This window comes from Oculina patagonica, chromosome 9 (assembly GCF_052425735.1).
Source record: "Oculina patagonica isolate OP01 chromosome 9, crgOcupat, whole genome shotgun sequence".
Lineage (NCBI taxonomy): Eukaryota > Metazoa > Cnidaria > Anthozoa > Scleractinia > Oculinidae > Oculina > Oculina patagonica.
In genome coordinates this window covers 16,039,494-16,067,257 of record NC_135766.1, presented here as the reverse complement: position 1 = coordinate 16,067,257, position 27,764 = coordinate 16,039,494, and the positions used below count along the sequence as shown (strand labels likewise).

Below are 27,764 nucleotides of genomic sequence, written 5' to 3'. Positions count from 1 at the left end.
AGTTCGAAATCTGCCGAGCGGCTAATTTTATTTGCCATACATGAGACTTTGCATTTTCATAGCAGCTTTTGTAACAAAGATTTGACTAGGACCACATTTTTTTGTCAATGTCATATGTAGACCTTTGATTAATTTTGGTTGTGCTATGAAATTAATTCTTCAGCCGAAAAAGTGAAACGTGTCAAGGACTGATAAGCCATTTCCGTATCTTGTTTTATTTGCAATCTGGGCGCAGAAATAATCTATATAACCAATGCATTAAGGGGAAATACGGAAATGAAGGAGTAACGAATCAAGTGTGTACAAAGTAGGCTAATAAATGCCATCTTGTACCATGATATTTCAAACATAAGTCCATTTTTTAAAAAAAAGCGGAAGCACGTCTAATGAGTTTGGTCGGGATTTTTTTCTAGTTAATTGTGAAACGAAAGAGTTCGCTGTTTTGGTGACTGCTCTTTTATTTCATTAAGCCGACAGACAGTTTCACACAGTAACTGAAAATGACAAACGATCTTGGATCAAGAAGTCCAGCTCTGGTGATTCTAGAAGGCTCCTCTTTAGTGGTTTTAAATATTTTCTCGCTTACAGGAAATATTCTAGTCTGTTTGTCGGTCTACAGAAATCCAAGACTGCGCACATCGACGAATCTTTATATCATAGCCTTGGCTATAAGTGACCTGCTATCCGCCGTTTTTGTGATGCCTCCCGCAGAAACAATACTGTTTTCAGGAAAATGGCCGTTTGGCGAGACCATTTGCCAACTTCACGCCTTCATCAGCCTTTTTGTCATCTACGTTTCCCCAGCAACCATGAGTTTGACAGCTGTTAACCGATACGTTAGGATATGTAGATCAAGTACAACTTACAAGAAGATATTTTCCCATAGAAAATCTCGTCTCTGGTTGGCGTTTGTATGGTTCTTTGTGGCCTGTTACATTGCTGTCCCAAGACTTGCAAACTGGCAAGGATTTGAGTTTGTGCCGGGCTATGCGCAATGCTCGATAAAACACCTTGGAGAACAAGGCAAACTTTTTCACTACATAATTGTGTTAACTCTCTTCCTTGTTGTTCCTTTGTTTGCTACAGCATTCTGTTATTCGAAAGTTTTTAAGACTATACGCCAACACAAGATGGGAGTCCTTCCCTCGCTTAGTCAAAGAAGAAGAAATGAAGCACGTATTACCGTTCAAGAAATAAAACTCAGCCGATCCCTCTTCATCGTTGTTTTCGCTTTCATGTCATGCTGGGTTCCTCTTTGCGTTATTGTTATACTGAGGCGGTTTTTTACGACTATATACATGCCAAGAAATGTGGAACTGATGTGCATGTTTTTTCTCTATATTTCTAACACGATAAACCCCGTCATATACTCCGGCATGAATTCAGCATTCAGAAGCGAGTTTCGCCGGATCGTAACATGCAGATCAAGTGGTTCAATAAGCTCTCAATGTTTACAGCGAAGAAATTCACAACCAGCAGTTGAGCTTGGTCTGGTGACGTCCTGGTTACGAGGTACCAGAGTGAAAGTACTCTATCAGGATGGATTAGTAGGAGAAGCCCTACAAACAGCACCATTGAGAAATAGCACCCAAACACAAAATACAAACTACTTACATATTCCAACTACTAACTAGATAAGCTACCAAGATTCGTGATATCATCTCAAAAATGTCCACAGCAGTGGAAAGAGGCTGGCAAAACAGTGCAAGCAACGTTGTCGTTTAGAGACTTTAAGCCTATGTAGTCTGGTTGGATGCAAGATTTTTGCACATCGGGGGAAAAGAAAGCCCAGTGTTAGAAGTTATATTGTTTTATCATATGACTAAACAGTACATTCAACACACAACTGTTTTATCTTCTCAGTTTATGTTAAGTACAAGTAGGTTGGGGTTCCCCAATTTAATTGTCATGTCATTTTATTGATAAGGAATATTTCGCATGGTTATTCGCCGCATTTATATTATATCCGCACATTATTGGTTAATGCTTTACATCTGCCAAGGCGTTGTCCGTGTTAAAAGGAGAGTAAATTGAAACAAACTATTATGTTACCACCCGATAAAGGGACATTTCAGTGATCGATCGTATCACAAACCAAACCGGGAATTCACATTGCATCCTTTGCAATCGTCCACTATATTATCTCTAGTGCGCAAACACATGAAACAGTTTATTACATGAGCCTCTGGCTCCGATGTGGAGGGCAACCCTATCCTGCGTTATGACTCTAATAAATTGATTGATTGATTAATTGATTGATTGCTTGCTTGTTTGCCCACTGATTGATTGATTGATTGATTGATTGATTGACTGACTAACTGACTGACTGACAGACTGATTGATTGATTGATTGGTTGATTGATTGATTGGTTGATTGATTGATTGATTGCTCGATTGATTGATTGATTGATTGATTGATTGATTGATTGATTGATTGATTGATTGATTGATTGATTGATTGATTGATTGATTGATTGATTGATTGATTGATTGATTGATTGATTGATTGATTGATTGATTGATTGATTGATTGATCTCTACAGAACAAAATTATTCCACAATCATGTCGAACCTCACCTCGGCTCTTCTGGTTCGCATTCGGAGCCGCACTGCTTTTTGGTTTATGTTCAAAACAATGAAAATAGCCGTCTGTCTTTGTCGGTAAGCAAAGAATACTTTGACTTTATGTTTATGAGACATTGCCGAGCAACATATATAGCTATTTCAATACCATTGTCGGGTCAAAGCTTAAATCTAAAAAGCAAGACCGTTTGACGTTCTGAGTATTCGCCACAAATTTGCATATTGGCCTTCATAACATGTTCAAGTTTGTATTTTTGCACATGAAGAATTCACGAGTTTGTTTTTCCTCTCAGGAGGACTTTCTGTAGCTTTACTTTCACTGTCGCTTGGCTCTGAGCTTTGAAAATTCCTCTTAAATTCATAGTGGCTAAAAGTACCTTGTTTTACATGTTTGAAGAAAAAGAAAACGTGCAAATTCACTTTTGTCATGTCACTATTTATTTTAGTATTCTGCACGTGCAGTTCATCTCTTCTTCTTCCCATCCTGCATTTTAGTCTTGTCTTTAAAATTTGATCCGGACAACGCAAACTTAAATACCTTTATACGTGTCTCGCATGAATAAACGGTTGCGAGCAAGCACAATTATAACATTATGTCTGAGCAAACTTTTGTTTAACTACAAAGTCAATTAATCTGGTAGTATTATGTACAAGTCGGCGTGGGATATAATTATCTTCAGGTAATTAAATGCTGTTACCTTTTTTTCTACTTGCTGCTCAAATAGCATCAATTTGAAGTACGTTTGATCCAAAGGATGATATTTGTGACTTTTATTGTAATGTAAGAAGTAGTGAATAATCGGGATGTTTAAACGCGCACGATATACCTGGAAGTTTGTATCCATTTGCGTTGAAAGAAGTACAAATTTTTAGCAATGTTAAACAAATGTTAATAATGTTTGACAAACGGTAGTCTCGAACACTGAATTCAATTGACTTAGTTTGGAGTAAGAGACAGACTACAAAAATAGTTTTCTGAACAAATTAAGAAAAGGAAATGTGTAAAGGACAAAACATCCGCTAAGTGTCGCTTTTATTGAATCTTCTTGTGTAAAACAAATCAGTGAAATCGAATAATTCGGTCAAAATGCGGAAATGAAAAAGACGGTAATCAAGTGCCTTTCTGACAAACTCAATTAATGCCATCTCGGCTAATTAAAGTGCAAAAGTAAGTTTTACAATCGTGCACAAACATCACGTAGGCTTTGTTCGTTCGTTCGTTCCGTGAGGGTTTGGTATATTGCAATCGCCGATATCAGCTGTTTAAGTATAATTTGGACATGGTATCAAACGAACTTGGATCAAGAAGTCGTTCACTCGTTAGAATGCGTGTACCTTAGTGCCAACCGATTTTCAATTACATAGGAAAATGAAATTCAAATGTATTTCGTTTTTCATTTTTCTTCCCCGCTGTAAAAATGGAATTTAAGTCCTTTTTTCAAAATTCTTTTTTTTTCACCCATGAAAAATGACATCCGACTTTCATTTTCGTTTTTAAATGTTCCTTACACGGCGGAAAACGAAATTCGAATTCACTTTTTGATTTTTGTTTTTCGTTTCTCTTTATATGAAAAAACGGATTTGAATTTTTCTTTTCATTTTTTGCTTTCGGATGGAATTTGAAAATTAATCGGTATTCGTTTTTCCTTTTTGGCTAAAGGCATTGAAACTGACATATACCCTGAAATATCAACCAATCACGAAACGACATATTACCGCGTAATGAGGCAGACTCTTATGCTGCCCTCAGTTTCCCAACCCAACCAACCGTGCGAATTGTATTTAGCTGCGAATGGTATTTAGCTGCTGTCTATCTTGGTCATGGCGGATTCAGAAGATTGTGTGATATTTTTCACCGGCGAGGGAGACGGAAGAGAGGAAAGGAGAGTGAAAAAATCTCAAGTGTCGGCCGAAAGATTGGCTCAAATGTTTGGGGTAAGTCATAAAGCGAGAAAGCTTTTAACTTGCAAGCATGTGCTTTCGGGTTCCTCGGAATGTAACGCCGTTGATGAAGGAACTTTAACATTTATTTAAAAAAATATTTGATTACCCGTTTCAGTTTGATGTGCCAGGAATCCACATTGTGGAGGAGTTTGGCTTGGCAACCGAATGGCCGAACCGCGATGGTCGGTTTGACCTTACAGATTTTAGGAAAGACACAACCCTAAAAGTGCAAGGGACCCCGTCCCGGTCGAATCAACACCAAGGAGCAGCCAGCCTTCGTACTCCACCGGCAAGCTCCAACTATTCTCCTTTGTTCAGGTTTGTATAATCATTTGATTTTTTCAGTCTTCGATTGTCGAAATTTCGGGAACATTTACATTAAATCTCAAGACAGTTATAGCTGTTAAATCGCATGCATGTTGTGGTCAAGCCTTTCTTGATTGCGCTGGTTTGCGTCGAAAAAAATCCCCGAAAGTGCTTAAAATATAACAAAAGGCAAAAGGTTAAAATATGCCGTTAAGATTTTCGAAAAAGATGTACATTTTTACTGAAGTCAGAATGTATCTCTTCAATCTATTTTCGTAACGTTCACTCGTCAGCCAATAAGAAGCTTCTGTTCTCACGCTTGCAAGAAAGAGCCAACGTGCTTTTCCATGACAACGGTCACTTTGTACAAGAGAGCACAAACTAAAATCAACAAAGGTAATGTAAACAGTGCACGAATGTGCAGAAAATTTCTCAAAGTAAAATTTTGGCTTGAAATTTTCTTTCAAGAAATATCGCGCAAATCGATCGAACTAAAAGGGCCGTCGATCGAGAAATTACGGGAGTCTGGGAATTTTTTTTCAACCCCGGCATTTTCATTGTTTTTTATGAAAATAAAAAAGCACAAGACTGTAGCAAGCGGATGATTAATTTGATGCATTTCAGTTTCACTAAAAACCGATTTTAACTGATTAGATGAAAAATGTGACATTGCTAGCAGAATTAGCCAATGTGACGCTCTTCTAATTACTTTGTATTTTTTTTTCTAGCTCCGTTTTTTCTAACCTCCCCCATTCTACGAAAAGAGTGAAAGTAAGTGGATACTCACTGAAGGTAACGTTGGCATCACTTGAAAAAGGAAAAGTTAAGACACCTACAAGGCAAATTTATGTACTGATTACAGAAGATACCGCAAATGTTCCCAACATCACGCTGAAATGCAAGGAGGAGCTAGGTATAGAAGAAATAAAACTTGTCAGTGCCAATGGGCTGCCTTTCGAGGATTCAAACGGGACTAGAGGTAACTTGTATTATCAGTAGATGTATATTTCTTCCTTTTCATTGGCCGAGAGCCCATCACGTAATCTTTAAATAGCTGCCTACAAATAGTAGAGCAGAGAGGTTATCTTTCAGAAGTTGAGTATTTTATAACTTGGATGTTCTCGAATGAATATGTTTGTATTGAGATGTACTAAGCAACCCAGTAAAGTCCATATTGCCAGTATTTATATTTTTAACCTGTTGACGGGCATACAAGGGTGGGGGGGGGGGGGGGGGGGGGATTCCACCCCCTGGTAAGGTTTTTTCAAAATTTTGAAAAGAGGATTTTCTCAACAATGGTGAAACTTTCAGTAGCTGTTCATTCATCCCTTGCGGAAACTTTGATATGGAAACCATGTGTCCATGATATTTGACGTTGCCTTGGCAATGCCATAATTACAAGCAGATCTTGCCAAAAATCGTCATTTTTAACATTTTTCTTTATTTTTTTTTTCAAACGGAATTGTACGATTTGTTTAATTTTAACATTCAATAATCATTCTGGCTTGATTTTGTATCAATTTCCGTTATTTGTGAAATCTAAGATGTTGGATCCAAGATGGCGGCTCTAATGACGTCATGTGGCGTCAAATGACATCTCAGCCAACAAAAATAGCCTCCTCTTGTAGAGTGAGCTACAGGCTTTCTTCTCAATGTCGGCAAATTATTTCGCTGCGCCTGAACAGAACGAAAACTCTGGGGAGAGATTCCATCCACCACCGCCCCCCCCCCCCCCCCCTTCTCCCTTGTAGAATGGTGGGGGTATGAATTCGCTTGTACGTTCGAGGGTTAACAAGGGGACGTGAAATTTGTGAATACCTTCCTGTACTAAAACTATTTTAAATTATAATGTCTTTACCCCACAGGCCTAAGCTTTTGGAAATCAGCGTCTCGTAAAGTCTATGCTATAGACTTAACAAAAGAAAAAGCTGATGAAATAGTTGTTATTAAAGATGAACATGAAGAACATGTGACCAATGCACAATCCCAAGGTATGACGTACAGTACATGTAGTCACTATGAGTAATCTCTGACCAGTTTTATTTGACAAGATTCAATTTCTTGGTTCTTGGCCACAAAGACTTTATTGTTGTTCAAAATTTTGTAAATAATTTCAAGAAACCTGAATAAACAAAATGAACTGTGATACTATTTATACAAAAAAATGCATTTTACCAAAAAATCAAATACAAAACTTTTTTCCATGCTCACGACATACACGCAATTGGAAATACACATATAACTGTGGGAAAACATTGATTACAGCATACTAGTCTGCTATCAATCTAACACTATGAATGAGCTATAATTAAGACATTGTTTATAATTTGTGTCCTCTGTAGATGTTAACATGCAAGATATCAAAGAAGCCGTGAAAATTGCAGTGGCAGAAGCTATCCATCAAGAATTGCCAAAATGTGTTGAAGATAAACTAAATGCCAATTTTTTCATTGTACGAGCAGTACAGAATGCCATTGTGAAAGAGATTTTAGATTGCTTTGAATGCATTATTTGCAAAGAAACAATACAACCACCAGTTGTAGTGAGTACTTGTTGTGACTCAGTAATAGGCTGTAAGGGATGCATTCAAATTTGGACAACCAATAATTCAGGTTGTCCAAAATGCAGAAATGAAGTTGATTTTGTAGCAATTGAACTAAAAGGATTTGACATCCTCACAAAGCTTAACAACGGTTTTTCTAGAGTTGGCTAAAGACAGACGAAATCAGAAAACGTTACTTGTTGTTGTGTTAAAGGAATATGTCTTTCACATCACGTTAAAACAGTAAAGGCTTTTTAACAGCTAAAAGCCACATGCCTAGCTTCATTTTTAAAACAATGTTAATGTTAACCAAACCTTAATATTACATATAAAAAACTGCGATGTCAACCAAAGTATATCTTGTATGTTTGTTTCTGCCATTGCATTCAAACTAACATCTGATGGAATAAACCTACGTTGGATTTATGTCAGAAGTTGAATTGTAATGTTTGCATATCTTTGTATGGCCTGCTCAAAAGAAGTAGAATTGCCATTCACAAGTTCTCCAAAGATGGCTTCTTCATTTGTTTCATTACTAAAGCGCTGTTCTCGTGTAGCCTGAAGTTCGGCATTTTCGGCTAAGGGGTCAATGCCAAAAGTAGGGAAAACCGTGAGTGTACCACCAAGATTTTCGTAAGCAGTGACAGCTTCCATGCTTGTGGGAATCTGATTAGCGAGTACTCTCTGTCCTTGGAAGTTGCCATTGCGCAAGTGCACTGGTGTCCCAACTCCTGCAATAGAAAGGAAAAAGGTCATGGGGGTAGTGAATTTAGTGGTAACACTGGATTTTACGTGAATTCTATGGCTGTTTTATAAGCTACTGAAAATAATGATTGTGTTTGATTAGACGGAGAGTGGAAAATAAGGGGGTAGAGAGCGCCAAAAAAGAGGAATGACACATGATAGCTTTCTCATCCTCCAAAAACGTGATTCTTCTCTTATTTTGTCAACAGGGTCAAACAAAAACTTTGTGCGTTTAGTGATGAAGAGCTACAAGTAGCGAAAGGGAAGAGCCGGGTTAACCTTACGACCCTTAACCATGCCCCCTGCTAATATTACAGTATTGGTGTACCTTGAGTAGTCATACCTGGGATTGGGTGATGGTTCCAAGCATTTACTGTTCGTTTCATTCCTACACTTGCTACTTTCAGTGAGACACTTGAGACATAAAACTTAGTAAAGTCAAGTTCCATGTCGATAACACCTCTCTGCTCCATATCTCTCAAGGCATTTTTAATCGGATAATTTACACGAGCATTGATCGACTTCCACCCAAAAACGCTCAATTCTAAGATTCTTCAAGAGAGGGAAAAGAGTGGACCAATTAGTTTGCAAATGAAACAAACTTAAATGACAATGCGTATTAGACTTACAGTCATGCTTACCTTTTTCGACTGTGTTTGTCGGTAAGGATCTCGCTGTGTATTTGTCCTTAGGGAGGCCAGTGACTCCTGTCCAAAGAGGGTCAAGTAGAACTCACGGCCATGATCAACTCGTACTTGATCTGGAAGGCAGTCCTCTATCACCGCTTTTCTGTATCATAAATTAAATTATTAGAGGTCACTATTGACACAAAGATATATTTTAGTGAGCGCCGGTATAAATACCGCGTACAAGATGGTCAAGTCAGGGATAAGGGTGTAAAGGAAGAAAGAGAACTGATGTCAAATTGCTGCTCAGTAATTTCCTTTTCCAATTTTTGTATATTTTTTACAGCACCCTTTCCTATTCGTTTCCTTGGTAATAAACACACAGGCTAGATAGTTTGATTCAAAAAAGCAATGTTTTCACTGCTACGAATACGAAACTCTACCCACCTGTAAACATGTTCGTAGATGAGGACGTTATTCTTCACGGGCATGCAAGCAAAAGAAGGAATGTACCTAGAAAACCCGTCAATTGCACAAACATGGACAACACCATAATTCACAAGTTTCTCGTTCTGGTCCATGTGTAGCTTGTGGCCATGGTATTCAGCAGTATATGGTTGCGGGTTGATTTGCCTTTCAACACCTCTTTGGCGACGATGATGGTAAATGGGAGCAACCCGAGACAGAGATTCTCTTACACGCCTCTCTGATGCGAATGTACCTTGAACCTGCATATCTAGATATCCTTTCATCATTTTTCTTCCAAATACAGGACCCACCTACAATGAATTGAGAACAGTTTTCAGCGCATGAAAAATCAAAAAAGAGGCCTTTGATTTTCTGCGCCCTTGCCTAACACTTTACATGACGCCCCTACATTAAAGGTAACAATTTCCCTGCAAATTTAGCCTGCAGAGCAGGCGGATTATTTTCGCGCGACTCGCAAAATCCCCCCGAAAAATAATCCGCCTGTTCTGCAGGCTACTGCAAATTATATTAGCTCAAATTTGACGCCACTACCAATGAATATAGATAACTTCCACAAAATCCCTTTTCAACATAATTGTAACAAACTTGGAATAAGATAATTTTTAAATTGAATAAGAAAACAAAACTTTAAGAACTTTGAAGATATGCATAAGTTTTGGTTCGTTTAAAAATTGAAAGTGTTATTGAGCTCGTTGTGTTATCCTATCGTGAATAGTATAACTTGACGACAGCACCGTTAAGGGAATAAGAGATTGCAAATTGAAAGCAATAGAAATTATCCGAATAAGGATAAGTAAATTGTAGTTATACATACATAATTATCCATAACTGTTATTCTAAATTTGGAACACATCCTTACCTCTGATACGGCGGCTCGTACTGCGATGTCGAGCACTCCATCTGCAACCGGCATTCTTTTTCTGATTCCCCGATGATTACAAAACCTTTTGACGCTTCTTAAACTACAGCCCTTTAGATTCGGATATCGAGTCTTGATTTCAGTGACCAGCTCTTCAAAAGTATGTTTCTGTTCGACAAGAAACCGGCGGACAAAGTCTTCATCAAGAACAGCTTCTAACGCCGCCATTTTGTTTCTTAAATATTCCCGCCAAAACAAAGATTGTCAGTTTCAATGCTTTTGGCCAAAAATGAAAAACGAAAAACGAATGTTAAATTCAGTTTGTTTTCCAAATTCCATCCGAAAACTACAAAACAAAAAGAAAATTCAAATCCGTTTTTTAGATATAGAAAAACGAAAAACAAAAATCATAAAGTGAATTCGAATTTCGTTTTCCGTCGTGTAAGGAACATTTAAAAAAGAAAATGAAAGTCGGATGTCATTTTTCATGGGTGAAAAAAAAAGAATTTTGAAAAAAGGACTTAAATTCCATTTTTACAGCGGGGAAGAAAAATGAAAAACGAAAATACATTTGAATTTCATTTTCCTATGTAATTGAAAACCGGTTGGCACTAAGGTACACGCATTGTTATTCTGGAGGGTTCCTGTTTAGTGGTTTTAAATATTATCTCGCTTGTAGGAAATGTTCTGGTCTATTTGTCGGTTTACAGAAATCCAAGATTGCGCACAACTATCAACCTTTATATCATAGCCTTGGCTATTAGCGACCTGCTCTCCGCTGTTTTTGTGATGCCTCTTGCCGAAGTAATACTGTTTTCAGGAAAATTGCCATTTGGCGACATCATTTGTCAACTTCACGCTTTCATCAGCCTTTTTGTCATCTACGTTTCCCCAGCAACCATGAGTTTGACAGCTGTTAACCGATACGTTCGGATATGCAGATCAAGTACAACTTACAAGAAGATATTTTCGCAAAAGAAATCCCGTTTCTGGCTGGCGTTTGTATGGTTGTTTGTGGCTTGTTACATTGCAGTCCCACGACTTGCAAACTGGCAAGTATTCGAGTTTGTGCCGGGTTATGCACAACGCTCGATCAAACACCTCGGTGAAAATGCCAAGATTATTCACTACTCAGTCGTCATAACTCTTTTCCTTGCATTACCTTTGTTTGCCACAGCAATTTGTTACGTGAAAGTTCTTAAAAAGATACGTCAACATAACATGGCATTTCTTTCTTCACTAAGTGAAATGAGAGGAAGCAAAGCCAATCTTTCCATTCAAGAAATTAAGATAAGCCGATCTTTGTTTATTGTTGTTTTCACTTTCATGTCATGTTGGATTCCACTGTGGCTTATTGTAATATTGAGGCGCTTTTTTACTATAAACATCCCGCGAAATGTTGAACTGCTGTGCATGTTTTTTCTCTACATTTCTAACGCGATAAATCCCATCATATACTCTGGCATGAATTCAGCATTTAGAAGTGAGTTTTGGCGGATCATTACATGCAGGCCAAGTGGTTTTGTCAGCCCTCAATGTCCACAGCGAAGAATTCAGGAGGATCCAGAGCAGGGTGGTCCCAGAGCCCAACCACTTCATCGTGATGACATGGAGGGTATTCCACAGATTGCGGCCGTGTGAAATGAAATAACTATAAAAACACAGACAAAATTAGTAATAACCTAGTAGACATAACTACGGAAAATCACTTAATACCAAACAGTGAAAAAAGAACACGCAATAGCCATGCTTTTAAGTATAGGATGCCAAAAGTTTCTAAGGACGTTTTTAAGTTTTCTTTTTTTCCTAGATCAATAACAGAATGGAACTTGCTGCCCGCTGACTTAGTGAATTGCAAGTCATTATCGAATTTTAAATTAAATTTAGGGAAGCATGTAAACAAGTAAATTGTAACTAAGTATTTTTATATCTTATTTATACATGTACATTTTGTTTTTGTTATTTTGTACTCTTATAGTTGAAGTGATGTCTTAAACAATGTTATCAACTCAATAAATGTAGATGTAGATGTAGAAAATTAATTAACATTATACTATGTTGGGAATAGCCCAATTTCGATATATTTCAGCGTGAGAGACTGGTGACGAAACTTTAACACCGAAGCGAGGCTCCGGGGAATACGGCGCGAATGGCGCGAATAATGAAAACAAACACTGCAAAGGAAAGCCATGTGCGTTGGATAAATCGGGAAATCCACTGAATCTAAAGCGTCTTTTATTTGTCCTTTGCAGTTTAGTTTTGTGTGTACCATGGTAAAGTATTGTGCTGTTTCTCTTTTCCGTAATGGGAGTAAGGAACGACCTGATCTCGGTTATTTTTGTTTTCCTACAATGTCAAATGAGCTTAGGAAGTGGGAGGTTTTTTGTAAGCGAGCAGATAAAAAAATTCAAGACACTCGTCGATCCAAGAATCTGTTCATTGTATTTTAAGGAAAGCGAAATCGAGATTTCAATTTCTGGTCGAAAAAGTGTTCGTTCAAGCTGCTATCCGTCTATCGTTGAACCAACGAAATCGACGAATACGGTTAGTTCGCGCTCGAAGCGTCTTGCGATAGGAAGAGACAGTGTGATGAACACTCACAAGCCAAGAAAGGGCGACTCCATATAGGGGACTCCATAGAGACCTGCGTGGATTTTAGTGCTGATGCGACCTCAGTAAACCATGATCACTCGTACTTTTGCAGCTAGGAACAAGCAACACCGAAAGGTAAGTAAACACGAACGGTTCTGATACTATGCTTCCGAATGGTAAGTCAGACAGACTACGGCAAGTCAGACAGACTTAACAGCTGACGAAATAAACTACTTGGTATCTGAACTAGAAGAGTACAGGAGGAAGAACACGGTTTTTAGCGAAAAACTTGAAAACAAAAAGGATCTTAAAAGAGAGCTTAACACTGAATACACCTTGCTTGTTTCAATTTAACCCTAGGACTAATTCAACCCTACACAAAAAAACATTAAATATTGGGACAAAAAGATGGATGGGAAGATTATATGACTGCATTTTTTCCGCGAACATAGGAAATTGTTAAACTAAACTACAAAGAAACTGTAATGATAAGTTCGAAGAACAATGCACAGGATAAACCTTCGACTCATACTTCGTGCAAAAACGTCGATATCTCGAAGAGACTTTGATTAAGTTTGTATGTTCCATTTTCTTTGTAAATATATTCTGCAGCAGCAATGTGTTGTATTAATGATCTTCTGGAATAGAGGCTTTTCACTTCCACCACCCTTTTCCCACAGCACCGGCAGACTCGCATCCTTTCAGGACTAGACCCTAAACGGGAAAACTGAGGGTCAATTATGAGGCCACTTTCAACAACCTGCAGCTCCTTGTGAACCTTTTTCAGCTTTTTTCAGTACAGCTCCACAGCTGACCCTTCTTTCTCGTGTCCCCATGTAAATTGTATTGGCTGTTTTTCAGGGGAAAGAGGGCAATATCTCAATAGATCTTTAAAGGTATTGTCTGGGCTGGTACTTTCCTTTAAATGGCAAATCTTATAAAAATTTGCGCCCGTTATTCTGCCACACCGTTGCTCTTTCCAAAAGTCACATTCTCCTTGCATCTTGGTTTCGGCTTGATGTTAATTATTATTATCATTTCGGCTTGATGTTAATTAATTTTGATTAACGTTAGAAATTCTTGAGATATTTATTCAGAAACATCAAAGGTTTTGCCTCTGTCTAATCCTTTTGATAAGAGAAATGCATCTCTAAGTTCAGAAATTGTATTAACTTCAACAGCATCCACTTCCTCTTCATGATCAAGACACTTGTCATTTGAAACAATTCCAGTAACTTCTTCTTCCACAGGTGGCACCTGTGGAAGTATTTGAAGGATGACTGCAGATGATGCATGTTCCTCTAAACCAGCTTTAAGTTGATCCATAAACGACACAGGGTCAAGTTCAGTTGACCTTGAATCAAAATCTGTTGGCTTAAGTGTTTCCTTGTCAGTTTTGCCATACTCAGCCTTGGATATTTTCAAATTGTCAAGAGAGCAAGACTTTTCATTAGGTTTGGCTCTTCGTTTCCAATTGCACTCTTTTGAAGTCGACGACTGTTGCAGGTTATTATGCACGGTATTTTCAATGTCAATCCCCCCCCCCCTCTAGATCGAAAAAAGGGCTTTTAAAACAAATACTAATTCAAATATGAACAGTCTTGGCCAGAAATAGAGAGGTAAAAAGTGACTATTGCGTATTCCTCTGTTGATCTGCGAAAATGTGAACAGGTCTCAGGTAACCAAAAGTAACATTATTACATGTATTACAATTTTCAATAGATCATCACTGGCACAAATAAGTAAAACCATGTTACAGAACATTTCCTTTACAGTTTTTGTACCTGTTTCTTGTTAACTCTACTAGCTTTAATACTATTTCCCTTACACTCGACTTAAGTACAAAAAAACATCAATCTATAGGATGAAATGTTTTAGCATTGAAAGATTTTAGAAAGAAACATGCACTTACCCTCTTTGGCATGGACAAAATGCCCCATGTATTGCACCGTCACTTCTTAAAATCATAATACCATCATAGCTATCCTTTCCGGATCCCGTCTTTGATCTTTCCGTTGGTTGAACCTGATACTTTACCAAGACAGCAGACTTGTCAGGAACTTTATGAACTTGTAGATCAAGCACATGTCCATCTTTGAACAGTTTATAACCCATAAGGCTTTTTAAAGACTTTAAGTTTTCTTCAGAGTACTCGTCGGTCTTTCCCAGAAGATAGTTACATATATCTGGAAAGGTGACTTCTGGAAATAGTGAGAGGTTCCTACTCCAGTTCGATTTCAATATGGACGCTGTGTCTGGCAAAACACCCTCGTCTGTGGCAAGTAATTCGGCCATGATAAGATTTTCATTTTCGCCTTCCCCTTCAGATACTTTCACGAGCTTCATTGCTTAAGCATTTAACGCCAGCTCAACCAACTCAGCCTTTCTTTTACACTTTTCTTCCGAGGATGTTTGTATTCCTATGTCTTGAAGGAATGTTCGCAGCCAAGGATGGCAACTTTTGACGCTGAAAGTATTGTAGATTTCTCACACCTTCTTCTTCTTCCGACGTCGCCATGTTCACGATAATGACGCCAAGAAACTACGATTTTATGCTGAAAAGACGAAATAATCCAAGAAAGCAGTGTTAACTCGAAAGTAAAAACATCCCAAGCTCGATTCAAATGAATTATGTTCCCCGGAGCCTCGCTTCGGTGTTGAAGTTTCGTCACCAGTCTCTCGCGCTGAAATATATCGAAATTGGGCTCAGTATTAAGCCCATCCTTATTTAGTTTAGCTGTACCATTTTTTAAAGCAATACGACGACGACGACGCCGAGCAGAATATCTAGTTAAAATAAATTTATTTTTTACTCGAGAATTTCGCGTTTATCCAGATGTGTTCAGTGTATGAATTGGTTTAGTACTATATGAATTGGTTTAGTACTAGTTTCAGAAAATTATGTTAAAACCCAAATAGGAGTTCAAAAATTTAGCAGTCGTCGTTCCCGTTCTCCAAAATATGAAGAATGTGGTAATTTCACGTCTAGCTTGTTGTTTTGCAGAGAAGACACAAATCTCGTTCACGTTGTCTTCGTAGTTTGCTTAAGCTTCCTATTAACAACTATTCATTTAAGTGGAAGTGGCTAGTGATGGATGTTTACCGAGCCGCGATGCGGCGAGGTAAATACTCATCATTAGCCACCGATCGCGAAACCGAGGTGAATAGTAAATGTTTTAGTTAATTTTTTAGTATATACTTAACCAGTGTAGTGTACATTTACGTAAACAGTGTAGTTCTAGTTCGGGGTCATTTGGAGTGTATTGGATACTGAAGTCACTTCTCTAACAGGTAACTGGCAAATTGTCCGCGATGCAATTAAATATGAAAAATTGTTAGGAAAGAAAGGGTTTCTGCGATGCACCAGGGAAGTAGGTGATACTCTAAGTCGCTGTGTACGCCGGTTTAATTATCCACCTCTTTTTACTCCAAGGGCCCTCAATACTTGCGACTCAAAGTGCGCTACCTCGAATTCGTCTTGTTAATTTTTAATTCTTTATTCGTTTCATTTAAAAACAACAGAAAAAGTCACGTAAAGTTTGTTCTTGTCTCCCTCTGGCGCTAGTTTATAAATTATGTTCAAAAATAAAATGAAACAAATCCGGATGCCATATAGTTGGTTGACAAAGAAGACTTTGACCTTATGTTTATAGATAGATAATAGATAATAAGATTTCGCCGAGAAACATAGACATGTCCATCATTAAAAGATTGACAGCATGTACAATTATGATTGAATGTCTGAGCAAAATGTTATCCTAATCAAAAACTTCATTACTCTATAGCAGTATTGTGGTCAAGTCAATGTGTGATAGATTCATCTGAAAATCAATTAAATCTTGCGCATTTTTTCTTGTAATTTTGCCGCTCATGTGGCATCAAAGGATGATTGGTCCAAAGGATGATATTGAGGCTTTGATTAATGTAAGGAAATTGTGAATAACGAGGCTGTTCAAACGTGCGCGACCATTGCATGTGGAAGTTTGTATTCATTTGTGTTTGATGCAGGAATTCTAAGCAATGTTTAAAAGTTAACGATACTGAATGAACAAACGTTAGCTCCAAATGCAGAATTCGACAAGGTATTTTTTGCGTGAGTAAAAAGAACCAAAAGAGTTTTGCATTAAGCACAAACTTAATTACTCTAGCACCGTGCCTGCAGATCATTCTGGAACTAGTCATGTGAAAATTAATTAAACCTTGCCATTCATTTTTTTTTTTTTTTCAATTTTTTTCTGTCCATTTAAGCATTAATTTGATGCATTTTTGGTCCAAAAGATGATACTTAAGACTTATGCTTTAATGTAGGAAATTGTGAATAACCAAGTCATTTAAACTTGCGATAACTTTGTATGTTCACCTTCTTGTCCATTTGTGTTTGATGGAGAAATTCCCAGCAATGTTTAACAAATGCTAACAATGTTACACAAACGCTAGCCTCCAACACAAAATTCGACTCGACATTTTTCGCGTAGCTGAAAAACTACAAATACAGTTTTGTGAACAAATAAGAAAAAAGAAATGTGTGAGTGAGGAAAACTGCCGAAGTGCAGCTTGTCTTGTATTTTGTGGCGCAAAACTAATCAGCGTAATCAAATAGTTAAGGCAAAATGCGGAAATGAAAAAAGAAAATTATCAAGTGTCTTCAAGCGCAGCTTAATAAATGTCATTTCGGCAAACTATTGTTCAAATTACATTTTGCATTTGTGCAGAAACATCATGTCAATAGGGTGTGCACGTTTGGTGAGAGTTCTTTCATTTTGTAATCCTCGGAGTATTGGCACATATCGGCTGCTAAAGCATACAGTAATTGTAAATGGCATCAAACTTTCTTGGATCAAGAAGTTTAGCTCTGGTGATTCTAGAAGGCTCCTCTTTAGTGGTTTTAAATATTTTCTCGCTTATAGGAAATGTTCTGGTCTGCCTGTCAGTTTATAGAAATCCAAGATTGCGCACATCGACGAATCTTTATATCATAGCCTTGGCTGTAAGTGACCTGCTATCCGCTGTTTTTGTGATGCCTCTTGCCGAAGTAATACTGTTTTTAGGAGAATGGCCATTTGGCGACATCATTTGTCAACTTCACGCTTTCATCAGCCTTTTTGTCATCTACGTTTCCCCAGCAACCATGAGTTTGACAGCTGTTAACCGATACGTTCGGATATGCAGATCAAGTACAATATACAAGAAGATATTTTCTCCCAGAAAATCTCGCTTCTGGCTCGCGTTCATATGGTTCTGTGTGGCTTGTTACATTGCAATTCCAAGACTTGCAAACTGGCAAGGATTTGAGTTTGTGCCGGGTTATGCACAATGCTCGATCAAACACCTCGGTGAAAATGTCAAGATCATTCACTACTCAGTCGTCATAACTCTTTTCCTTGCATTACCTTTGTTTGCCACAGTGATTTGTTATGCCAAAGTTCTTAAATCGATGCGACAGCATAACATGGCATTTCTGAGGAGAAACGAAGCCCGTATTACCGTACAAGAAATCAAACTCAGCAGATCTTTGTTTATTGTTGTTTTCACTTTCATGTCATGTTGGATTCCACTGTGGATTATTGTTATATTGAGGCGCTTTTTTATTACTATATACATTCCACGAAATGTTGAACTGCTTTGCATGTTTTTTCTCTACATTTCTAACACGATAAATCCTTTAATATATTCCGGCATGAATTCAGCATTCAGAAGCGAGTTTCGCCGGATCATAACATGCAGATCAAGTGGTTTAGTTAGCTCCCAGTGTTCACAGCGACGAAATCAGAGACATGGGGGTCTAGAGCAGGGTGGTTTTAAAGCCCAACGATTTTATCGCGATGGCGTTGAAGGTATCCAACAAGTTGCGTCAGCGTTAAATAGAGCTCGTCCAACGGTATAACGAATCAAGCTTTTTAAGCTAAAAACCTTATCCCTATGTAGTTTTTTTGTACTGTTTTAGCCGACACGAAAACAAATTGCTGAAAATATTTTATTTTAACTCAAAATTGATTGTAAACCTAAGTGCTAACTAATATATATATTTTTTTACTTTAATGAGTTGTCCATGTCAAATAATCATACTCTACGAAACCTTGATTTGATCAAAAAAGCCATTAAACGGACTACATGGGGCAGAACAGTGTTTAATTAATTCCAGCTGAGAATATATGGTGCAGGCACGCCTGTAATCAAACTGTCCAATGCATCTCTTCACTCGGAACATTATAAGCACGATCCGAATTTACATATGCCACAAGGAGGATTAGCTGAAAAAAGCAATACATTGTTTACAGTTTCCATAAATGTTAAGAAGTAAATCAATAACATGCATTTTTAACTTATCGATACAAATTTGGTTTAATAAGAAACACTGTTACTGTTTTTTCTTGGCTTTCTATTGTTAACGAGATGATATCAGAAGGGCCCAGAAGTGTAGGGCAAACAGCGCGTGGTTCATGCATGGTAAATTAAAAGAAGATAAATATTGTAGAACTTGTCATTTGATGACATATGATGCGATTAATAAAAAGAAGAAACAAAATGAACGTTAATGTTATATGCAGTAAACAATTACTTTGTGTTCTCATTTACAACAGGGCTGGTCAATATATTGCAATAGCGGGTCACTTTCGATTTCATTTTTGTAAGGAACACCTGCATTCAAAATATCTAACTTTGTTACACCAATGACATGAAAATGTATGTCTATATCCTTTTAAAAAATCTTTTACAATTTCCTTTTGGATTTTGTTGATCCAAATTTGATATTTACACTTTTTGTTGTAGTAAAATTTAATCATTTATTGATAAACATGTTGGTGGTTATGAACTGGCACACTCAAGTGATAAAGCTTTCTAAACCTGTCGCTACCTGTCGCTTTGTTGTTGAAGACGTCTGCATACAATTTCATTTAGATCGCCATCAGCCGAGGGCTTTCAGTCATTTAAGTCAAGGATATCGTGTAGGGCTAGTTCATTTGATGTAACCGACTTTATTGCGATTGCTAATGTACATTATGACATTAAATTTCACCTTACAAGTTTTTTTCAATTTTGCTTTTAGGGTTATGGAAGGAATGATGACGAATTTACCGACATATGTCAAAGACGAAATTTATGGCGCACAAAGTCAATTTGTCGGCCAGCAGGATAGGGGAAGTTGATTAATCTATATATATAGAAGTTGTTCTTTTTATTGTAAAACTGATTACAATCATCCGCAAGAGATAGAACATATCAAGCCGGCAACTGATGCAGACCTCAAGTCCAAATTGGTGAGACGTAAGTAAGCATTCGCACTACGAAAATAAGAGAATGCAAAATGCTGTAAAGAAAGCACACTGTCCCCTTTTATGAAACAAAATTGACGGCAACCATCGGCTGTATCTTCACTTTGCAGTCGAGGTTTCCATTTCAACAGTTCAACAATATCGTTGTACCTGCACCTGTCACGTGTATGGTTATCTGCTGTTGAAAATATAAAGATGAACAATTTCGCAGTTTAAAAAGGAAAAAGCTGTTGCCTTAGTCATTCATACCCCAAGGCATCAACTTTTTTTTCTGTAATATGCCAAAAAAAGCCTAGAAGGACAACGAGGACATGTTAACTGAAACGTCTTTCGGGCCCGTGTAACAACAACATATCTAGCTGTTTCTTTATACCTTGCCTTACTGGCAATTTAAAGCCCCTCCTAGTTTGTGCCTTTTATTTGATGCGTTTTTTCTTCGATGTGTTTTCACGTAATGTCTTCATTGATTCCATCCAAATCGCAGTGTTTTCAAATTAAAGCCTCCGTTTCGTCGTTCACACTGATGACATAGGGGCAGTGTTGTAAACTGTATACGTTTTCGATGGAAACGATGTGGTTTTCAATCATATTCGTGTAGACTAGAAAGCACATCACCGAAAACGCATTAGTGTGGACAGGGCATAAAAAGGATTGCGGACGCGATGCGATGCATTTAGGTTCAATAACCTTTACTTTGGTGCATTGCAAAATCAAGTGAAATCATTGGTAACATTTTTATAACATATTTACATTTTTTCTTTAATTTGCAGCTTCGACAATAAAATTAGCAATTCAGCGTAGAGCATTTCATAATAACAGCCCACACAAAAAGCAAAACAATAAACAGAATGCATATGATTCTACCATTTATAATATAGAGATAATAAATTTTTAACCCTTCATCGTATGAGGTAAATAAAAAAAATAAAAAATACATAGTAAATAAATAACTGCCATATTATCATTTTTAAAACCATTAAGGTGCTCCAGTCAAGCCCAAATGCTAAACCTGAACTCGTATAACTCCTTCCGCGCAAGTATTTGCAGTATGCAGTCTGAGCCTGTACCTCCAAGAAGATCTGGAATTATTTTCTTGGAAGCTCTTCTTTGTCTCGTTATCCTCATCACAACACTTGCAGGCAACATCTTGGTGTGTATGTCTGTTTACAGAAACCAGCGTTTACGAACCAATACCAATCTTTACATCATCGCCCTTGCTGTTGCAGATCTTTTGTCTGCAGTCGTAGTTATGCTACCCACCGCTACAGTTCTCGTCTCTGGAGGGTGGATCTTTGGTCCCCTTCTGTGCCATTTGCAAGCCTTTACTTTGAATTTTGTTCTCTCTGTGTCTCCCACTACTATGGCTCTAACGGCATTCAACAGATATATACGAATCGTGAAGCCAAATCAGTACAGTACCATATTCTCAAAGAGGCGTTCCCTAACGATGCTTGGCACTGCTTGGGCCTTTGTTGCCTGCTACGTTGGCATCCCAAAGTTGGTAGGCTTACAAGATTATGGTTTCATCCCTGGGTATGCTCTATGTCACGTGGTTCACCTAAGTGATGCCGGATCCTATGCCCACTACAGTACAGTCATTACCCTATTTTTGACAGCACCACTCGCCGTCGTGACTGTGTGTTATTTTAAAGTGTCCAAGACAATCCGTCACCACAACCTTGATATGCACCCAGTCTGCATGTCAGTCATGCCCAAGGGCACATCACCGTTCAGGAAATCAAAATCAGCAAGTCCCTTTTCGTGGTGGTACTTGCTTTCATCGTGTGCTGGATTCCTGCATGGGCGGTGGCCATCGTGGTTCGTTTCCAGCTTCTGAAAAGCATCCCAAGAGGTGTCGAGCTTTTCTGTTCACTGTCGATCTACATGTCCAGTGCTGTCAACCCCTTCATTTACGCCGGAATGAATCGTTCATTCCGACAGGAATTTAAGAAGATTATAAACTGTAGGAATGACGTAATGCCTGCCACGCCTGGATTGGAGATCGTAGTGACGACTTACGATGCTGCAAACGATCGAAGTCCCCAATACCGGTATAATTAGTTATTCTTACAGGAGCACATAAATTAGTGGCCCGTTTGAATAAATAACCCAATATAGAAACCTATTACTTTTTCGCTTTTTTGTTTTTTGTACCTTTTGGCTGTTTGTAGAAATAAAATACTGGGCCAGGCATGAACAACAGCATCTACAATTAGTGTAACAGCTTCAATTTCAGAGGAAATGATTTAGTATTGCATAGAATTGTCCTTGTTAATTTCCTTATCCTTAAGGGTTTTCCAGTATATGACTTAAATGGAACAATGTGTTAGAAATAAATAATTGTTTAACTTTAAATTTGTTAACCCTATCCAGACCGGGGGGCGGAAAGTGCCCGCGCCGCTTTGACGCTTAACTTTTTTAATGTTCAACCAAACGCTGCCAAACTTTGAGACTTTATCTAATATCTGGGTATTTGGTAGGGTAGGTTGTTGTGTCAGAACTTGACGTCACCATGGCAACGGCATTTTGACAGGCATGTTTTCCCAAATTTGTAATTTTTCCTGTTTCTATTAATGAAAATAACTTTAAAGCAATTATTTTCATCTGTTTACGGGTTTTAAGCACAGTTTTATTGGTTTTGAGTATTTTCCAGTATTTTGGGCGGTTTTCTGACGTTTTGAAAAATTCGAATCCAAGATGGCGGATCCAAGATGGCGGCTGTTTTGACATTATGATGTCATTGTCACGTGTGTGACGTCATCATCCCACGTGACATATAGCAAAGATAATTTTGGGACATACTATATATCCTGTAAGTTTCATTGTGATTGCTTAAATATTCTGGAAGTTACGGGGGGGCGCCCCCCCCCCCCCCCCGTCTGAAAAGACCAAAAAAGCCCGGTCTGAATAGGGTTAAAGTCCATTAAAAAATAAATATATATGTCAATAAAAAATAAATTAATGAATGAATAAATAAATAAATAAATAAATAAATAAAACTTTTTTCTAGATCATTGATTACTAGAGATGTCTCGTGTGGATAATAGAAAACTATATTCTAAAGACACAGATTGCGCGATTTCGGGCTGAGACGATGTAAATATATGGCCCACGTTACACAGAAGAGCTCAGGAGCTCGTTTAGACGTGTACGTGCATCCAAGATCGAATTGGAATTTGGAGTGTTGGATTTTGTGGAGGGAGGTTAACAAAGGAGGCGGGATGTAAGTCATCGGAGTAAGGGCGAGTACCAACAAGAAACTCAACCCACATATGGCACGGGGCCGGATTTGAACCTGAGTCACATTGGTGGGATATTATAAATAAATAGAACTGAGATTACTACTTTTGCATCTTCCGATCATCGAATTTTGGAGTGCTTGAAAATTTGCTACAGCCTCGGCAGGTTTTCGAAGGATAACTGTTAATTTTACCTTTTATGGGAAATCGAGGGGTGATGTGTTCGTCGCGAGAAATCTAATTCATGAAATGTACAAAGCATTTTCCTGTTAAAACGAGCAATTAAATCCACTTATTAGCACTCATTTTTGATGCGAAGAAATCGAAAAAGCCCGCAAACAACAAAAACAAGATGATATGCAAAGCAGCTTTAAGCAAATTATCGGCAACATCCGAAACCCAAACAAGTTTGTTCATAAAGTGAAAACAGGTTTTCACCATTAGTAAGCCCTAGCATTTTGCGTGACGCTTGCTACCTTATATCTGGACAAGGCTTGTTAGTTCTAGCAGGGCCAAGCTTTCTAACGAACTCAATATCAAAATGTAAAAGACGAAGCGGCAAATGTTCTTGTCAGTATAAGCAAACAACACCGCCTTCATTTCCGACAGTGAAATTATCTTCGAAGATCAATATTTTCCTTCTATGCGTGGTCATCCGTGTTGCTATTAACAGATTTTTTTGCCTTTTACTTCAGAAAGATTCATCGGTTCTGAGCCGTCCTTAATTTCAACCAGTTTATTTTTTAGTCTTGATCAGCCACTGATTTGCTATACAGGTAAGCTCCTGCTCGATTCAAATTGATTAATTTTGTAGACGGACTCTGCAATTATTTTGAATCTTCCCATTATTTATTGTGTAAGTTTGTTTTATTTTTTCATCAGCTGGTGATGTCACTAGTTTTAAGCGTTTTCCAGGCAGTTCCAGTGTTCCTGAATTTAGTACATGTCAAGCTTCCCAGTGTAACAAGCAAACAAACGAATCGACATGAGTGAATTCAATTTTTCTCAGGTATAGTCGCGACACATCAAGGCGTACACGTATTCCAGTCATGATGTCGCGTAATTGATTAAGGTCTAAGTTTGAAACATTTTCACTTTCAATTTAAATTCTGGCACTTCTCAATTCGCTTACATAAAGTTTGTACATAATGAAGCCACGGTCTGAGATAAGAAAAAAACAGTACCAGCTCCCCCAACCAATCAAATTGCAGGTTTCCTTAAATACCGCCCACGTAGGCTCAATAAGGAAGAAGGAAGAGTCAAATGTATTACTTGAAATCGATAATTCCACGAGGCTTATTTATATGAGAAGATTCGGGATGGTCTAACTGTTATGGGAAAAAATTGGGGCAAACTACACTACTAGATGACTTGGACACAAATACTTAATGTTGTGCCAGATGAACCGTTAGAAAGATAAAGTTCCGCTGATAACAGGTAATACGCAATAACACTATTATCTTATTACGTGCTTTTTGTAACGTTTTTAACAGAATATATGAAATAATTCGCACAGCAGACAGCAAAAATCCTCGCCTTGAATACATCAATTCAGGTCTTCAACGTTGAAGCTTTATTTTTATTTTATTTTATATTTTCAGGCTTCTTTTTCCCAGTTGCTTTAATTCTTTGGCTCATGGTGAGGATTCATTAGTGTCGTTGATTGTCACGTTTTTATTTTATCCACCGGCTCCGAAAAAAGCCGGAGTTCCGCCGCAACGTACCGTGAGGCGCGCGTAGTTTGGGCTAGCAGCTTCCACTCAGCATAAAGGTAAGTAAAATTTCATTGTAACGCGGTTTGCTTTCCTCGCTGTTTCGCTTCGATTAATTTTTACTAATACGGCGGAAGATAAAAGAACTACATTAACCAATTAAAAGCAACAAATTTGGACTTGTAGTAAATAATAAAGATGGTAGATTTTAAGCTCGGTGATAAATGTGGAATATATCTAAGACGGCGTGGGACAAAGAAAAAATTTTTTCTTTGTCCCACGCTCGTGTCATGAAGAAAATATTCTTCACAAGTTTGGACTTGTTTGAACAAATAAAGTGGTGAATTCTCTTTAAGTCACATGGCAATGTATACCTGTGCTATGCTATATTTTAGGGGATCAGCAAGACTACAAGAACAAGAGGAGAAATATTCACGATTATTAAAATCATCCACTTATAAACGTTATCATGATTATGTCATTTTAGTTGGCTTTTTTATTGATATTGTTAAAAAATGGTTTGCAACTCCTCTCCCACAACTCCAAAAAGACTGTAGGAAAAAAATATGGATGAAGAATCATAAAGGCAACTGGCCATCTGTTATGTTGGTGTAGTGTGTTCTAAACCTAACCCTATAGAAGATGGTAGGCTCTTGGTCTGAACCAATCCTTAAGCACCTTACAAAAGGTGGATTTCTCTTCTGAATGTACCAAGCACGTTCGCTCTCCTGTGAGTGACACTTTTTGTTTCTACTAATGCATGTTGTTAAGCACGGACTGAATTAAGTGAAGCTATTAAAGTAAAATGTTTATATATAGATTTAAATGACTGTATATCCCTAGCAGAGGGATAATATGTTTTCTTTAAATTAGGTTCTCATAAGCTCAAAATAATATAAAGGTCGCATTCGAGAAACCAAAGAACTTATCGGTGACATAATTATTGTTTATTTTGTTTCAGTCAAGATGTTTTAGCACTTGCCGCCTGAATATTTTGAAACATTGGAAACATTGCCTTTTTCTTTAATTCACGCAGGGGTGTCGACAACAACAAACAGCACTTAGGCAAATATCACTATATGACTAAAGTTTTGAAAGTTGTTGTCGGAAATGGTAACTGACTAAACCATAATACGTTAACCTTGAGGAAAATTACACATGAAATTAAAAGAAAAACAAAATTGATACAAGGGAGAACAACCGCCTCGCGTTTGTTGACTTTTTATTCCTCATTCTGTCTATTGATGAACCACAAAATAAATTGACGTCAATAATTAAATTGCTTTCGCGGGCAGATGGTGTTTAATTCTTTTCAATTTTGAAATTTTGAATTTTAACGAAATTCATTTTGTGATGAACTGGTATTGCTACTATGAGTTACCACTTTGTTTTTTATTTTTTGGATAATTTAAAAAAAAATTAATGGGAAAAGTACAACGCTTTGGAAACTCTCTTATTACAAAATAAATTTGGGTTTCTGTTAAAAGAAATCTTTTGCCAGTTAGGGCGCGTTCGTTTGGGAATATTCTGGAATAAGAATGTATTCCGGAATATTTTCCGGCTATATATTCTGCTCCTGGGAGCAGAATAGCCGGAACGGAAATCCAAGTATTCAGGAATGGGAAGAGCAGCGAAACAAACGCTAACTAGCATTATTCAAATTATTCTTATTCCGGATTAATCTCAAACGAACGCGACCTTAGTTAACAATTTTCTGGTTTAAGGCCAAAACTTTCATCCTTTCAAGCGGAATTTCACATTATTTAATGTAGATTTATTGTTTGAACAAAAAGTGAAATGTTCTTACTTTTGCCGTCCTATTACGAGATGAGGGACAAAACGTTTAATATAAACCAAACAAAAAGCAGGATGCAAGGATTGAATTACGTCAAAATGACAAGATATTATTGAGAATCGAAGGTGAAAACTGTCAACCCATATTATTAATAATTTCCTCTCAGTTCTACTTTAGGCGGATTGTTTGCACTGACTAAATTGCGAATCCTGTTAAGCATCCGCCATTTAAATGATGTAGTTTTCTCGCGTGTCGCAATTCTCGTATTGGCAAGCACGTGCAAAAACGTGCTGTGTTTTAAGAGTATCCGAAAAAAGTCGAATGTCAGGTAGGGACTAAAACTGATATATGTCATAAGCTATTCTATATACAAAAATAAAGCCATTTTCGTTTTTGATTTCCATATTTATCCCTTTGTTTCAGAATTACAATGAAGAAGACCTCCATGACCGAGCTGCTGCTTATTGGCACTCTGCTTATATTTTTACAAGGTTTGTGCCATAGTAATTAATACCTTCTCTTTTTTACCTAAACATAGACCTTTTTTCTCAGTTTTCTTTTAATTATTTTCATCGCAGCAATATCTATGATTGTTTACTCAGGTTTGCTCTCAGACCATTATGTTTTTCTTCCTCTTTGTTGCAGAAAATCATTAACGAGAATGCACTATTTTTTCAGCATAAACGAGCAAGTGGCGGAGGAACTTGCTAGTGATCTAGAATAAAATGCGTCTTTTACTTAAAACAAAGGTTGTAAAGTACAAGGCAATAATAATTAAATTATCTGTTATTCTTACGTTGCTATGGCAATGCATGTGTCTATAAACAAGGCAATCCAAAAACATACGGTACGTAATGAATGAGACATAGCTGGCGATCTGTAACAATTTTGCATTTAAAATGTAATATATAACATTTTAGAGTCAGTCTGTAATTCTTAGACAGGTAACTGTTGTACTTTACATACTCTATCTTCTCAAATGACAGTAAAACACTTTAACGGCACGATGTTTAGGTACTAATTACCAGTTCTTTCCATCAACATACTGCTAAGTACTTA

The 27,764-nt window shown here is 37.5% G+C and overlaps 6 protein-coding genes and 1 pseudogene across 6 annotated transcripts in view; 5 read left to right on the top strand and 2 right to left on the bottom strand.

Annotated features, from left to right (window-relative positions):
* Positions 1-434: 434 nt before the first annotated feature.
* On the top strand, positions 435-2,736 carry LOC144666188 (melatonin receptor type 1A-like). Its single transcript, XM_078527551.1, has one exon. It carries the CDS (start codon positions 501-503, stop codon positions 1,632-1,634), a length of 1,134 nt encoding a protein of 377 aa, XP_078383677.1. The 5' UTR covers positions 435-500; the 3' UTR covers positions 1,635-2,736.
* Positions 2,737-3,765: 1,029 nt separating this feature from the next.
* On the top strand, positions 3,766-12,132 carry LOC144666970 (beta-4C adrenergic receptor-like). Its single transcript, XM_078528422.1, has 2 exons — positions 3,766-3,914; positions 10,733-12,132. The coding sequence occupies exons 1-2, from the start codon at positions 3,864-3,866 to the stop codon at positions 11,732-11,734; spliced, it is 1,053 nt and encodes a 350-aa protein (XP_078384548.1). The 5' UTR covers positions 3,766-3,863; the 3' UTR covers positions 11,735-12,132.
* On the bottom strand, positions 7,781-8,627 carry LOC144666976 (uncharacterized). The gene is made up of 2 exons (XM_078528431.1): positions 8,463-8,627; positions 7,781-8,106 (listed from the first exon to the last, which is right to left on the bottom strand). The coding sequence occupies exons 1-2, from the start codon at positions 8,590-8,592 to the stop codon at positions 7,799-7,801; spliced, it is 438 nt and encodes a 145-aa protein (XP_078384557.1). The 5' UTR covers positions 8,593-8,627; the 3' UTR covers positions 7,781-7,798.
* LOC144666612 (uncharacterized) lies at positions 8,609-10,718 on the bottom strand. The gene is made up of 4 exons (XM_078528015.1): positions 10,094-10,718; positions 9,193-9,524; positions 8,761-8,908; positions 8,609-8,671 (listed from the first exon to the last, which is right to left on the bottom strand). Exons 1-4 carry the CDS (start codon positions 10,319-10,321, stop codon positions 8,609-8,611), a joined length of 771 nt encoding a protein of 256 aa, XP_078384141.1. The 5' UTR covers positions 10,322-10,718.
* Positions 12,133-17,074: 4,942 nt separating the features above from the next.
* Positions 17,075-19,193, top strand: LOC144666014 (melatonin receptor type 1C-like). Its single transcript, XM_078527352.1, has one exon. It carries the CDS (start codon positions 17,502-17,504, stop codon positions 18,567-18,569), a length of 1,068 nt encoding a protein of 355 aa, XP_078383478.1. The 5' UTR covers positions 17,075-17,501; the 3' UTR covers positions 18,570-19,193.
* Positions 19,194-20,849: 1,656 nt separating this feature from the next.
* On the top strand, positions 20,850-22,065 carry LOC144666991 (melatonin receptor type 1A-like; annotated as a pseudogene).
* Positions 22,066-24,455: 2,390 nt separating this feature from the next.
* LOC144666952 (adhesion G protein-coupled receptor L3-like) overlaps positions 24,456-27,764 on the top strand; it is a 25,097-nt gene continuing 21,788 nt past the window's right edge. The window contains exons 1-3 of the mRNA XM_078528397.1: positions 24,456-24,635; positions 24,800-24,969; positions 27,129-27,196. Coding sequence (XP_078384523.1) covers positions 27,136-27,196 — 61 coding nt within the window. The 5' untranslated portion in view covers positions 24,456-24,635; positions 24,800-24,969; positions 27,129-27,135. The remainder of the gene's footprint in view (positions 24,636-24,799; positions 24,970-27,128; positions 27,197-27,764) is intronic.

Excerpts from the sequence above, each read along its gene's own strand:
- LOC144666612 (XM_078528015.1), bottom strand. The coding sequence starts at position 10,321 with ATGGCGGCGTTAGAAGCTGTTCTTGATGAAGACTTTGTCCGCCGGTTT. Across the intron at positions 9,525-10,093 it reads TACGAGCCGCCGTATCAGAG|GTGGGTCCTGTATTTGGAAG; the intron begins GTAAGGATGTGT and ends AATTCATTGTAG. Across the intron at positions 8,909-9,192 it reads ATCTACGAACATGTTTACAG|AAAAGCGGTGATAGAGGACT; the intron begins GTGGGTAGAGTT and ends TTTATGATACAG.
- LOC144666188 (XM_078527551.1), top strand. The coding sequence starts at position 501 with ATGACAAACGATCTTGGATCAAGAAGTCCAGCTCTGGTGATTCTAGAA.
- LOC144666970 (XM_078528422.1), top strand. The coding sequence starts at position 3,864 with ATGGTATCAAACGAACTTGGATCAAGAAGTCGTTCACTCGTTAGAATG. Across the intron at positions 3,915-10,732 it reads GTTCACTCGTTAGAATGCGT|GGTTCCTGTTTAGTGGTTTT; the intron begins GTACCTTAGTGC and ends GTTATTCTGGAG.
- LOC144666014 (XM_078527352.1), top strand. The coding sequence starts at position 17,502 with ATGGCATCAAACTTTCTTGGATCAAGAAGTTTAGCTCTGGTGATTCTA.
- LOC144666976 (XM_078528431.1), bottom strand. The coding sequence starts at position 8,592 with ATGGAGCAGAGAGGTGTTATCGACATGGAACTTGACTTTACTAAGTTT. Across the intron at positions 8,107-8,462 it reads GAACCATCACCCAATCCCAG|GAGTTGGGACACCAGTGCAC; the intron begins GTATGACTACTC and ends TTTCTATTGCAG.